Below are 14,024 nucleotides of genomic sequence, written 5' to 3'. Positions count from 1 at the left end.
AAACTAGAAGACATACATGTGGAAGTGACTGATGATTTTTTTGTGTGCTTTATCAAGCAGAAGTTAAGTGCTTTGATATATAGAACATTGTAATTTTTTACTTTTTCTGAAGATTTTAGATGTAAACTTGAATTTAAGCTAAGCTTAGTATTGATCTGAGGATGAGAGCCTAGAAAATATATTTGTTTACAAAGCTGGCCTACTTAGTTTTGATATTTTTTGAGGGTGGAGAGGCATGTAGAGTTGAGTTCGTACTTATTGGTTTTATTCAATGTACAAGTCTCTCCCAAGAATTTAGTATTAGACGCTTTTTAGAGTTTTGAGGGAGTTTTACTATATGTTCACTTTCATGGCTTCTAAGTTGCTGTCATTAATCAATTATTGGTGAGATTCATCTTCTTCTTGGATGCACTCCAATTTACCATGAGGATCAGATAACATCTAATTAAACTTTGATAAACTGAGATAGGAGTAGTAATAGACACAGTGAAATGCAACTATTAATAGAAGGGAGTCTGCATTTCTTCACATACAAGAACATTAGTCAAATTTTAGAGGAGTACTGCATTAAGTTGAAGTGCAATATTGTCATGCAGGATAAGGTAGTTTTTGCAGTATAGTCCTTTCCTAATCTGTTAAAAGGAATGATTATATTATTTTCAGTTCCATCCTGGTTTATGTTTTATACCATGTTACATGTACTGTTGGTATCCTCAGCTGATAGTTACACTGAATTTATTGCCTCTGTGTGCACTCTACAGTCTAATTTTCTTACCCAACTTACTTTCACTTAGGCATTCTCTGTTTCTTCAGTGTTCTCTAATCATCAGGATAATTGTTTACTGATGAGGTTTCTTCTAGGAATGTATTGTCTACATTATTATTGACTTTTACTATTTCACATTCTGTTCGCCTTGATTATTTTGCTGCTGTTATGCCTCACCATAGACGTGAACCTGGGATAAGAGGAGAGTTTGGGCTTTTTAGAGAATTAGGCATTTTATAACTAACTTTGAACAATCAAGTGTTGCAGCTTGAAGATAATCAATACCAAATATTGTTGTTCACCTTCTGAGGAACAACTTTAAGAAACTGTCAACCACAATTAATAGTAGTAGAAACAACTCTTTGAACAAACAAAACTTTTTAAATCCTCTAATTTCTCTCATGTGCTTCTCTTGAACTTTCAAATACTGTAAAAGTGATGGAATTCCTATGATCCTGCAGATCATAACCATTTTAAAAAAAAAAAAAAAAGCAAAGACAACCCTGGTAAGCTTCACTGTTATGACAATAATGTATTCTCTTAAAAGTAGGTATTTCTCTATTCATGTGCAGACCATGGAAAACTGACTGAAAAATCTGTGTTACAAGTGAATAGCAATGATTGTTAGCTCTTAAATAACTGAGAGACTTCCACACAGAGAATATTATAACAGGCTATAAATTGCTTTTAGCATGGTGTTACAGTGAAGTATTTCCTACATTCTCAGTGATTCTTTTTTATTCTCAAGCAAATAAGATTTGTGTGTTTTATGGTAGATGTGTATGGACACAAATATGTTTTCGTGTGAAACATGGATATAGATGCTCTCTGGTTTTCATCTTTTCATTTTGTGTTTTTAACACAAAATCTGTGTTCTGACTCCTTCATACCCCAAAATAGGAATGTTTTGAATCTTTACTGAGCATTCTTCACTGGAGCTGGACAACACTGGTGCTGGGAGTTGAAGAACTTCGTGGGCTTAAAGGGTTCCAGTACACTGCTACTCTTTTGGATTTAGAAAGGTTGCGTTTTGTGGGCACTTGCTGCCTGCGGTTGCTGAGAGTCTACACCTGTGAGATATATCCAATATCAGGTATTCTTCTGAATTCATTGATTTCATATTTATCAGCACATAATTATCTGCAGGACATTCAAATTTTATCTAAATATTTATATATACTGTAACATGAAATTTGCTTATACAGATGATTTTATTGGAGCCATTTAAGAGACTTGCTGCCAGAGATGGGATATTTGCAGTTACCCACATAACCAAGCATCCAACACCAGATGTTTGCACTGTAACTTGTGTGTATATTAAAGTTAGTTTCTGTCTTCTTTTGGACTATTTGAATGGTCTTTTTTCCCATTTCCATACATAGTAGCTGTTTTGGTGGTGAGCTCAATTTAAACTTGAAAGAGAGTTGTCTGGTTTTCATGTCTGTAGTTTAACAATGCTTGTATTAAAATGCAGAACAAAGTTTGAAGTTTCAGTTGTTGAGGTTTCTTCGATGTAGTTTAGCACTCTTCACTAATTTCCTTTTGGAATTAACTTCTCTGAATGTAGAGCCATCATTGTCACTAAATTTTGTTTGTTTCATTTGCATGTAGAATGTGCATTAATATGAAAATATTGAATTTATTATACATTTAATGCTTCTCTTCATGTAACCTTCTAGCTACGGCTAAGGCAGTTATAGAAGAAACAAGCAAATTAGCAGATTGCATTGGAAAAACGAGGACCTTGCTGAGAAAAATTTTGTCTGAAGGAGTTGATCATTGCATGGTGAAGTTGGACAACGATCCACAAGGATATCTCAGTCAGCCTCTCAGTCTTTTAGAAGCAGTTCTACAAGAATGCCATAATACTTTCACAGCTTGCTTTCATTCATTTTATCCAACACCATCTCTCCAGTGGGCATGTCTTTGTGACTTGCTGAATTGTTTGGACCAGGTACATTAAAATTGCACAAGTAAATATTATAGCTTAGCTTGCCCTTTTGTTCAAAGACGAGCAGTATTAAAAACTTTTATTCCTTTTCTGTGTTTATCCTGATTTGCAACTTGAATTTTACTGTGGTTTATTTTTTTTTTTTTTAATAATTAGGTTTTGGTTTGGGTTTGTTTCACTTAAAGTGTCCAAGTTGAACAGGAGCATATGAACTTCTGTCTCCTTTAGTAGTGAGATTCTCTCTGGGACAGTGAAGAAAATTTGTGGTGCTGGTAAATGTCAGCACGTGATTTTTCAGTGTTGAGGCCATGCCTTGTATATTAGTCTTGTTGCACATTGCTTGGGAGCATACGTGTGACATTCTTTACACTCATTACTAGTACTTGGGTAATTTCTCCTTATTAAATATTACAACAGTGTTCTGCTCCAGCAATGTACATGAGAAGCTGGCTTTATTTTATAATCAACAACTTTCTTCTAAGTATTTTGCTTATTGTGAATCATTATACCACATATAAATGATGTAGTTGCTTGTTTGCATTAATTGCAGTGACGTATAAACAATTTGCTTCTTTGTGTTAAATGAATTTTCATGCAAAAGATCAAGGAATAATAGTTTATTTAATATTTTATTCTAATTGTTTAATTACAATAAATGTTTTGTCTTCAAAGGGGACTATAATTTCAGAATGAAATATGTTTATTTTTAGAACATATTAACCAACAAATTTTAATTACTCCAGTTTGAAAGATATAGATGGAAGCTCATGAGATAAGATAATGTAAAATTCACAGGAAAGCTAACACTATATGGAATTCTTGGTCTAAATTACTCCTGTAATCTCTGTGCAACGGGAAAGTTCTTCATTATTCCCTCATTTCCTTCGAATGCAACAGTGCCACTGTATTAATTTCTTTTTATGTTTTTAGGACATCCAGGAAGCAAACTTCAAAACCTCCAGTAGTCGACTTCTTGCTGCTGTTATGTCTGCTCTTTGCCATACTTCAGTAAAACTGACCTCTATCTTTCCCATTGCTTATGATGGAGAGGCGTTGCTGAGATCAATGGTTAAGCAAGTCAGCACTGAGAATGACTCTGCTCTGGCCCATCGGTTTCCTCTTTTGGTTGCACACATGGAAAAACTTAGTCAGGTTAGGATATATTCTAAAAACTTAACCACTTGTTTTACTTTACAGCAAAAAAATACAGTTACTTAAGTTGAAGTCTTAGTTTCATGAGGATTGTAGCTGACTTTGATTGTTTTCTTTCAAAAAGAAAAGTGCAGGATTCTGCACTTGTCCTTTTTGAACCTCATGAGGGTTCCTCTCTGCCCAACTCTAGCCAGTCGAGATCCCACTGAATGGCAGCACAGCCTTCCGGGGAATCCCACCTGTTTGAGTAAAAGATTCTCTTTGCTAACATCAAACCCAAAAAGCTCTTAGTTTCATTTTAGACAATGAGGAAGACCATCTCAGGAGTTCCATAGGTAGCTGTATACCTGTTGTATTCTAAGGTGTGCTTATAGATAGTATGAGAGGGAGGACTGTAAGAAAAGCTGTATTGCGAGAAGGACGCCTATGTAGAAGGACACCTTTGTAATGTTATAAACAAAGCTGACACCAACTCATTCTGGAAATTAGGAATATTAATCTATTTTTTTAACATAGATCCTGTGATAGCTTTGAGTTAATTTTTTTCCCCTCTAGACATTTCTTATTTTTAAGACAGATTTTTCAGTTACCTGGTGCTTATAATATGTGCAAATCAATGTATCTGGGGTTTTTTAAATAACAGTATTGTTTATCATTTTTCTCTTCAAAATGCAGAGCGAAGAAAATGTTTCGGGGATGACCAGCTTTCGGGAAGTGCTGGAAAAGATGTTGGTCATTGTTGTTTTACCAGTACGGAACAGCCTCAGAAGAGAAAATGAACTTTTCTCATCACATCTGGTTTCTAATACCTGTGGGTTGCTTGCTAGTATTGTGAGTGAGCTTACGGCATCAGCATTAGGATCTGAGGTAAAGCTTCTATAAAATCATTACTAGAAGTCTTTCAGGACAAGTACAGTATAAATGTGATACTGTTTGTGGCAGAATTTTTATAGATGTGCACATATATCACAGGTGCTGGGGATCCTCAGTAGCTTTCAGATATTTAACATAAATATAAAACTATGTATTCACTGTATTAAGGAAATACTGCTGATAATTAGCTACATAGTCTGATATGGCTCCAGAATACTGCAAATTATGTACAAAATGGCAGATTTTTTTTGAGAGCTTCTATTTTTGTATGCATGTGTCTGCACATAAACACTTAAGATATTTGTTCAGTGCTCACTCGAGGCAGAACCACGTAACTGAGCATCTGTGAGCCTCTCATGGTATCATGAATGCCTCATGTTCTAATTCTGTCTGGTTTTGATTAGGGGTTGGAATTTAAAATGTATTTTATTTATGCACTATGTCTTTCTCCTTTTCTGTAAGATGCTTCCTACATATATCTTCCTTTAGATACTAAATATTATATGTGTATTATAGTAGTCCATTGCATTATGCTTTCTATGATTCATTTGTTTTGTATTAAAAATTCTCTTGCATAAGGCTATTATAGCATTATTAAATTGTGGAAATAGATTTGATTTTATTAAACAGATGTCACTGCACTATGAAGCACACTTTTTTTTACAGAAAGAACCAACCTTTTGATAACATCTTGATTAAAGATGTTTTTACTGTTATGTGAGATCTTACCTATCCTCTCGTAATCTTGACTTTACCTAAGGCAGAAATACCTCACTCTTCTTGAAGCACAATTAAGATTAAGATTCCTAATTATCAGAAATTAAATTGTCTTTTTTCTTTGCCTTCGATATTGAATACAAGCCCCAGTAGTGGCATCTTCTGTGTTTTATTACTTGACTTTCAAAATTTACCCAATTGAAAACATGGTGATTTAATTCACTTAATTTTGCTTTATTATCTATCATTTAACAGTTGCTTCTTCCTGCTGTTGGTGTTTCACTTTCTATAGGTTGATGGGCTCAACTCTCTCCACTCTGTCAAATCCACTCCAAACCGATTCACTAAAACGAGTCAGGGAAGAAGCTGGAATACTGGGAATGGATCCCCTGATGCAATATGCTTCTCTGTTGACAAGCCTGGTGTAGTTGTAGTAGGATTTTCTGTTTATGGTGGAGGAGGTATTCATGAGTATGAGTTGGAGGTATTAGTTGATGATGTAAGTACTGCATTGGAGAAAACAATTTGAATGAAAGTAACCTTTAGAGTTCTTCATAATATATTTTACAAAGTAATAATGGAAAGTTCTTATAAAGTCTGGACTACCTGCAAAACAGCACACTAGTTGTAGGGTTTTTCAGTTTACTTGTGGTCATTTTTGTGGTATTGCAAGCTACCTACTTTATCCAATAGGGTCCTTATCTTGGCTATGGTCTTGAAATCTTACTTTATTATAAATAATATTTTAAGTATAGTGGGCTTTTCACTTCCTTGAGCTAAATGTAAATTAGTACCAGTTATCACTCTGCTACCTGCAAAGAAAAATAAGAAATCAAGTAGTCTATAGTGTGAAAGTTGTTTAACCAAAAATTGATTAAAGGGATAGTCTACCAGAATGGACAGGCTTTAGCTACAGGTGTTTCATGTTGTGTTGAAGTAGTGTCTTGGAAGCATAAAACTGTATTGTGTGTTCTTGTAATGAAGAAAATCCTCTGTTCTTTTCTTTGTTTTTCACTTTGACTGACTATTCTAATCTCCTCAAACATAGGTTGTTGTGGGAAATAAGCCTTTCTTCTCAGTAATCTTTTTTTTTAGCAGAAAAACTTTACTGTTGACTCTGACAATGTTTTTTTCAGCTTTATTTCTAATTCTGTGTGTAACAATTTGTACAGGAAAACATAGCTTGCACAATTACATGAATGTGTCATGTATTTACCTTATAAATGTGTTTTATTTATTTTATCTCTTTGAATCAGAGTGATCATACTGGAGATTCAACTCATTCTCATAGATGGACGTCATTAGAGTTAGTTAAAGGAACGTACACCACAGATGATTCTCCCAGTGACATAGCTGAAATCAGACTTGATAAAGTTGTGCCACTGAAGGTAAATAAGTGCACCTGTAGGTTTAATATGACTTATTTTGATAACAAAAATCAGAATGTTCAGTGTGAATTGTTTTTTTGTGTACATGTTTACAGGTTGATCTTGACATACTTGCTTTATGAAGTCTTATTTTCAACTTGTAACTGAAATGTTCGAAGTCTTGCAGCAAAAAAAAATCTTAGTTTTTATAATACTATAAGATAGATTGTAATTGTTTACTAATTTTAGAATATTCTTGAATGTGCACCTTTTTTGTGTGCAAATTGGTAGCTAATTTTCTTGGATACCTGTTCACTCTTCCAGTAATATTTTAAGTTATGGTCCAGAGTTTGGGAACATGGAACAGCTTTGACTTTTGTTAAATGCTGGATCTTTTTCAATTGATTTCATTTGTAGTGGGCTTTGAAGGACTTCTCAGTCTCTCCAGTACTAATGCTGTAAAATAACAGCATTTACAGTACCATAAAACCTAACTTGTATACTTATTTTATACTGCATACTACTTCTGGCTCTTCTTTTCAGGAAAATGTGAAATACGCAGTTCGTTTGAGGAATTACGGAAGCCGAACTGCCAATGGAGATGGAGGAATGACCACAGTTCAGTGTCCTGATGGTGTATCATTTACATTTAGTACATGTAGTCTGAGCAGCAATGGAACAAACCAAACTCGAGGACAAATTCCACAGATTCTTTATTACAGGTTTGTGTGGTGTCATGATCTGTTACGAAGAAAAGTGAAAAAAGCCTTTGGAGTGCTATTATATCACATGTGTTTCTGAGACCTAACAGAAACTAATAACAACTGCAGTGTGTTTGGGGAGGGAGCTTCTTTAACAATAATATTGTGTTCTTCCAGTGTAGTTTAAGTTATGTAGTGAAGACGACTTTTGGGACATCAATTGCACTGGTGCCTCTTCCAGTCTCATTTTAGGTTTGGGGGGTTTTTTTGAGCTGTCAAATAATTTGATGATTGACAAGGTCCATTGTCTGCTGTTTTAAAGCTGACTTTAAAGTGACTTTATTTACAAGTATATAAATGGCGAATGTCAGGAGGTTGGGGCATCCCTTTTTCTGTTGTATCTAGTGACAGGACAAGGGGTAATGGGATAAAGCTGGAACACAAAAAATTCCATTTAAACATAAGAAAAAAACTATTTTACTGTGAGGGTGAGGGAGCCCTGGCACAGACTGCCCAGGGAGGGTGTGGAGTCTCCTTCCTTGGAGGTCTTCAAGACCTGCCTGGACACATGCCTGTGCAACGTGATCTAGGTAGACCTGCTTCTACAGAGGGTTTGGACTAGATGATCTCTAAAGGTCCTTTCCATTCTGTGATTCTATGACTGGTAAAATGCACTACTTCCATCTCTGTTTTTTCTATAGCCTAAGAGGTTTTTTGAGACTACTCATCAGAACATTTGTCTTTCTGGTTTCATTCATTACTTCTGTTGCCAGAAAGGATTGCATCATGTAGTGAAGCAAGATCTGTTTATGTAGGAACTGTCTCCTCTCTTACTGTAGATTTCAAAGGTATAAAAAAGAGAAAAGCAACTGCCTGAAGAAAATAAACATCTGACTGTTATGTAGGGAAGCTTTATTTTAGTCTTTTGGGATGTTAGTAGGAAGTCATTAAGATAGTGATTTTGCAGAAACACTGCTTTCGTCAGGGTAAGCACTTCAAAAATATGTATAAAGACATGATTTTCAAAGTGTGGCAGCACCTGAATATATTAGTTATGACCTTTATCTGTACGGCAAAAAAGGTCTCACACCATTTACTCAAATCTCAAGTTTTGTCATTAAAAGCTTGTAAACAACAGTAGATCCAAGGAATAAAAGGGACAAGGAATAGTAATTTACTTCGTTATTTAATAATGTGCAAGTTATTTAATAATGTGCAAATATACCTACCTAATAAAAAATATAGAGAATAAAATACCTAATGCTACAACAAATGACATGTTTTGGACTAGAAATCAGAAGAACATATTGCTTTTAAAGTTTGTAAGGAGCGAAAATACAAAAAAGTAGAATTTCTAGCAAAATTATAGTAACAGTGTGTTTGAAGATACAGGATAGTTCTGAACTCCAGGAAATATGCAGCTTGTTAGTAATAACAGTGATTGCTTACCAAAGAATTGAGTTAGAGTGGCACATATCATGTTACTTAAATTGATTCATTCTCCTGGAATCTCAGATATCTCTATTTAGAGAATTTCTTCAGCATTTGGAGGAAGTTTATTGTCAAGTATCATAATTATGAAGTATCATAGTATGTAAGAAGAAGGAATGACAACAAGGAAAATATTCATTCCCACTTCTAGGAGTTCTGCTTTTGTATAAGCAAAAGAGAGAATAAAGGGGAAATAACAATTTCTTTGATTTCAGAACAGCAAAGGACATAAAACTTCAGTAAGTGGAAGTTTAAAGCCATTCTAACTTAATAAGCTAACAAGGCAAAAAACCACACCAAAGTGCTGTCTTTAGATCAGAAGAGCCTCAGATGTTTTTTATTTCAACTGTGTTAAAATTCTAAGAAGCTTTTGAAGTTGTGATATGACAACTCAGAACTGCTCCAGAGTAAATTAAGTTTTGTTTTGAAAATTTGAAGACTACTGTCTGTAACTGCTATGTCTTGAAATTTGCTTGGACTACAAAAACTTGAATGTTTTCTGATGGACTACTATAGTTATGAACTCAGTCAGTTTGAAGGTTCCCAGTTTGAAGTGTAATGACTTGAGATGTGGATTTGTCTTCAGTAAAGGATCAATTGTTCAGTCAATTATTATAAAACAGAGCTTGTAAGATTCATACTCAGTTTGTTTGAAGGGTGATCAAATACAAATAGAGTCGTTGCTTATGCAAATAGCAGGAAAGGCCATATGAAAGTAAGTTATTAACACACTTCTGATAAGGACAGAAATGCTTTGGAAGGATTTTGTGGAAAAAGACCCAGTTGGAATTGCTCCCACTGTCAGTCACTAATGAAATTTAGAAGGCTTGAGACTGACAGTAAAACTACAATTCTAGTACACATTGACAAAAAAAATGTAAAAAAATAGTTTTGTAAGAGTGGTTAATTTAAATAATGAGGAAGGATATTGTGTTCTTGTGCACTGCACTGCTCCAAGTGGAATTTTTTAGCATTGTAAGGTGCTATTCTTGGAATCTTAATGTTCTGTAAAGATGTTTTCAGAGATGAAATTTTTCAGAACAGATACATCCAAAAGAGAATGGGAAAATTTGGTTTACAATTGCAGCAGGGGAGATTCAGGCTGGATCTGAAGAGGAATTTCTTGCCTGAAAGGGTTGTTAGGTCTTGGAATGGGCTGCCCAGGGAGGTGGTGGAGTCACCATCCCTGGAGGGGTTTCAGAGATGAGTGGATGTTACACTTAGGGAAATGGGCTGTGGTTGATGGGGCTGGGACAAAGGCTGGACTCGATGATCTTAAAGGTCTCTTCCAGCTGAAATAATTCTATGATTCTGTAGTAACTAAGTGATTTTGGTTGTCTATGCTAAGGCTTAATCACAGTTGAAGGCCTGAATTTATCATCTGACTGCTTTGAAAAAGCAAATCAAACCAGATCTTTTATATACCTTACTGAAATAGTTTTGTGCATAATGTTGTTTAGGAGAACCTATTTTGACACACAGTTGTCAAAAGAATAGGCCTAGAATTGTATTTCAAAACCAAAATGAATCTTTAAAATAAGGAGAGTCCTTTTCCTTGTTACAATACTACAGAAATAGCCATTGAAAGAGTTTGTTTCTGTGATGTGTTTAGTAGTATTCTGTCTCTGTCAAGATAGATGGTTGAATGTGGAAGAGCATAATACTGAATACATTTCTATGGTTTGAAAGGCATTTAGTCAAAAAGACATTTCAGAAAAATACTTCTCATGTTTTCTGCCAAATGAAAATAAAAGGAGGGCAAAGGGCTAACACTGAGGTATTGCTTCTGAAATATTATCTGTGATTTCTCTGTTTCCTTTAGTGGTTTATCATAAATTAATGGTGTTTACTCTATGCCAAAAATCAACCAGTCATTTTTATGGAATATAATTTTATATTTTGTAAACTTACTTTAACTTCATCTACTACCTACTTCTTTCTGCTATCCAGGAGTGAGTATGATGGAGATCTGCAATCACAGCTTTTGAACAAAGCTAATGAAGAAGATAAAAATTGTAGCAGGGCTCTTTCTGTTGTGAGTGCTGTTGTACGAGCAGCTAAAGACCTGTTGCACAGGGCTCTTGCTGTAGATGGTAAGACTTTTGAAAATTAACTTTCAAAATTTACTTCTTAAAAGTTCCTTCTTTGATAGAGAAAACAGTAGAATAGAGTAGAATATCAGTGATAGAAAAATTATTATCTTTTACTTTCCAAAGTATATTTTTCTAATCTTTTCATTCCTGTAGGTATCAAACTGTAACTCTCAAAGTCACTGAGTTGCACTTAAGATAGCATAGGCAGACACCTCATATATGTTTACTCAATTTAACAAGTACCATATTAAAGCTGGTAAGGTTCCTCTACTTCAAAAAGATATGCTACCTTGGGTCAGTTCCCTGTCTTATTGCATGTTTTTCACTGTAATGGTAATTGGGAAGCTGGTTCGTGTAATACATTTATGAGCACTTAAACAGAAATATTTGAGGAATGTAGACATTAGCCATTCTAGTCAAAATGTCCAGAATATGACACAGTGATACAGAAATTGATTTGGAAGGTCATGAGAAGCTCATTGTACTAGCTTTTATGCCACAAAGTGTCGTCACAGCTCCACAAAATGGCAAAGAATGCCCTAAAATTACACTCTGAGGAGGAAAACTTTTAACTGAGAACTGTATATAGTGATGTGTTTATCTTAGGTGTACATTGCAAGTTTAGATTTCAACAATACCTAGATAATATAAATAATTCAAAGTAAAAACTAGTATAGAAAGAAGGACTTTAACTCAAAAGAAGCAAACTCATAGTACATGTATTAATATACCCGTGTTGTAATTATTTTCTTCCAGCTGAAGACATTCCAGAACTACTCAGCTCTTCCAGTCTGTTTTCAATGCTGCTTCCCCTCATAATAGCCTATATAGGACCAGTAGCAGCAGCTATTCCCAAGGTATGCTCATCAGTAGAAATTATTGAAGAAATTAAAAAATGTTATACAAGGAAAAAATTTGCTCTCAAAATGTAAAACATCTTGATTTCCTATTATATGGACTATATGATTATATGATTCATATATGTTTCTAGGAATTAGTGGTTTATATTCAATCATGTGACTTGTTATGGATTTCCAAAATTCGACAGTTTTTGTAAATGTCATGTTTTATAAAACTACTTTTTTTAACTTACATTGAAGACATGATGAAACAAATAAGCTGAAGGAAAGATGACAGGCTTTAACAGTAGAAAAAGACAAGAAGTTAGAAGGATCCGCATTTGCGAGTCATTGATAAATGTTGGTGAGATTATTTCCCTGTCATGTAAATTATATTTTTACAGCAAATATCCGATCATAGCTACTAATTAAGAGTATTTCTGTTGAATTCAGAGATGGACAGGTGTCATCTATGAATAAAAGTTACATGAATTTTCACTGGCATAGCATTCTTGCATGTAACTGACCTGGAACAATCTTGAAATCTGTTAATAGAGTTACAAATGTCATTAATCCTTAGCTAGTAGACACTATTGCCTTCTCTTGGTTTTTCATGAGTTGTAAACTGTCTTCTGACTTCTCTTTAAAGAGCAAGAGAAAAGGACTGGCCACTTAAACTCTAGCAGATTCTTTTCATTAAAAATAGTTTTGAATTTTAGTTACTTTATTACTGTGATATAGTGGTGTTTAGAACCAAGTGTTTTGCTTAGAAGTGTTCCTTTCCTTTGAAAATGTCATGAAGATTACAGGGAACAGTGCAGTGCTTAACAGTACATTTACATTACATGTTAACAGTACATTAAAAAATGTTGACTATTTGAGAAAAAACTTAATGTTATAAACCTAAGTGGACTGTGACTTCAGTGTATTATTTGCTTTCTTCCAACTCATGCTTATTGTTTGCTCATGTTATAGCTTTTTAGTAGAAGGTGGTTTAGTCAAGGCGTCTCCCAATTGTTGACAGACTTTTAACTTTCGCAAGTTTCCAAGAAGAGTATTTGAGATTAATGTTGTGATGCTTTTTCTGTCGGGACTCTGTAGATGCAGAATTGGAAAATGACTGAATGAATTTTAGTAGAAATACTCTGAAAATAACCAGAATAATCATTCTAGAGAAATGTAAGTTTATGAATATTGTTTCCACCCAGTCAGAGGTAATTCTTTATTGGGGCTTGTGTGGTGTTGTTACAGGTTGCTGTTGAGGTCTTTGGCCTGGTACAACAATTACTTCCTTCTGTGGCAGTTCTGAATCAGAAATATGCCCCTCCAGCTTTTAACCCAAATCAGTCTACAGACAGCACCACTGGAAACCAACCGGAACAAGGGCTTTCAGCTTGTACTACCTCCAATCACTACGCTGTTGTGGAAAGTGAGCATCCCTATAAACCTGCCTGTGTCACTCACTACAAGGTACGGCACCGCTTTGGGGCCCACATGTGGTTTCCCAAAAGCTTTTGACACCTGGGTTTTGTTTTGACAAGATGTGTAATCTGAAAAAATAGTTACCATGGATGATAACTCATATTGCCTGATATAGAGACAATTTCTTGTATTATTACTGTACTGCTTTCTGGAGAAACCTGTGTTTGTCCAGTAAGTGTAGTGGAAACTAGTGTGGCTTTAAAACTCTAATGCAGGTATCTACTCTTAAGTCCCTAAATTTGCTCAGTCTTTACATTTTCCTACTGTCATACATTTTCTGTGCTCTAACTTCACAGACTGTAGAAGTTGGAAATCTTTATGTATACATTATTTAATCATATCTCAGAATTTCTTATGCTAAATCAATGCTTTGTAAAAGTACTTAACATCAATTCTAATCAAAGTCACGTTCATTATAGTGATCCCTATGCTGCTATTGTTCATTTGCCAATTTAAATTCATTAATTATTTTCATTTGCACCAGGATTTGGCATTGTAAAAGTCTCTAAATGCCTCTTTAATGTGTTGTCACTTGGAGGAAGATTCATTCCACCTTACTTTGATGTCTACTACAATAAAACTAAGTTTTTCT

General features: G+C 34.6%; 1 protein-coding gene across 17 annotated transcripts in view; it reads left to right on the top strand.

Moving 5' to 3' along the window:
* The window catches only part of MYCBP2 (MYC binding protein 2), a 186,516-nt gene that overhangs the window by 90,817 nt on the left and 81,675 nt on the right, over positions 1 to 14,024 (top strand). For all 17 annotated transcript variants that reach the window (XM_061995807.1, XM_061995793.1, XM_061995769.1 and 14 more), the window contains 10 exons: positions 1,667 to 1,859; positions 2,446 to 2,720; positions 3,648 to 3,869; positions 4,545 to 4,736; positions 5,752 to 5,958; positions 6,716 to 6,847; positions 7,370 to 7,548; positions 10,969 to 11,111; positions 11,868 to 11,968; positions 13,202 to 13,420. In XM_061995807.1, coding sequence (XP_061851791.1) covers positions 1,667 to 1,859; positions 2,446 to 2,720; positions 3,648 to 3,869; positions 4,545 to 4,736; positions 5,752 to 5,958; positions 6,716 to 6,847; positions 7,370 to 7,548; positions 10,969 to 11,111; positions 11,868 to 11,968; positions 13,202 to 13,420 — 1,863 coding nt within the window. The remainder of the gene's footprint in view (positions 1 to 1,666; positions 1,860 to 2,445; positions 2,721 to 3,647; positions 3,870 to 4,544; positions 4,737 to 5,751; positions 5,959 to 6,715; positions 6,848 to 7,369; positions 7,549 to 10,968; positions 11,112 to 11,867; positions 11,969 to 13,201; positions 13,421 to 14,024) is intronic.

Source organism: Colius striatus, chromosome 1 (assembly GCF_028858725.1).
Source record: "Colius striatus isolate bColStr4 chromosome 1, bColStr4.1.hap1, whole genome shotgun sequence".
NCBI lineage: Eukaryota > Metazoa > Chordata > Aves > Coliiformes > Coliidae > Colius > Colius striatus.
The sequence above is the reverse complement of the archived record's forward strand: the minus strand, read 5'-3'. Positions and strand labels throughout refer to the sequence as shown.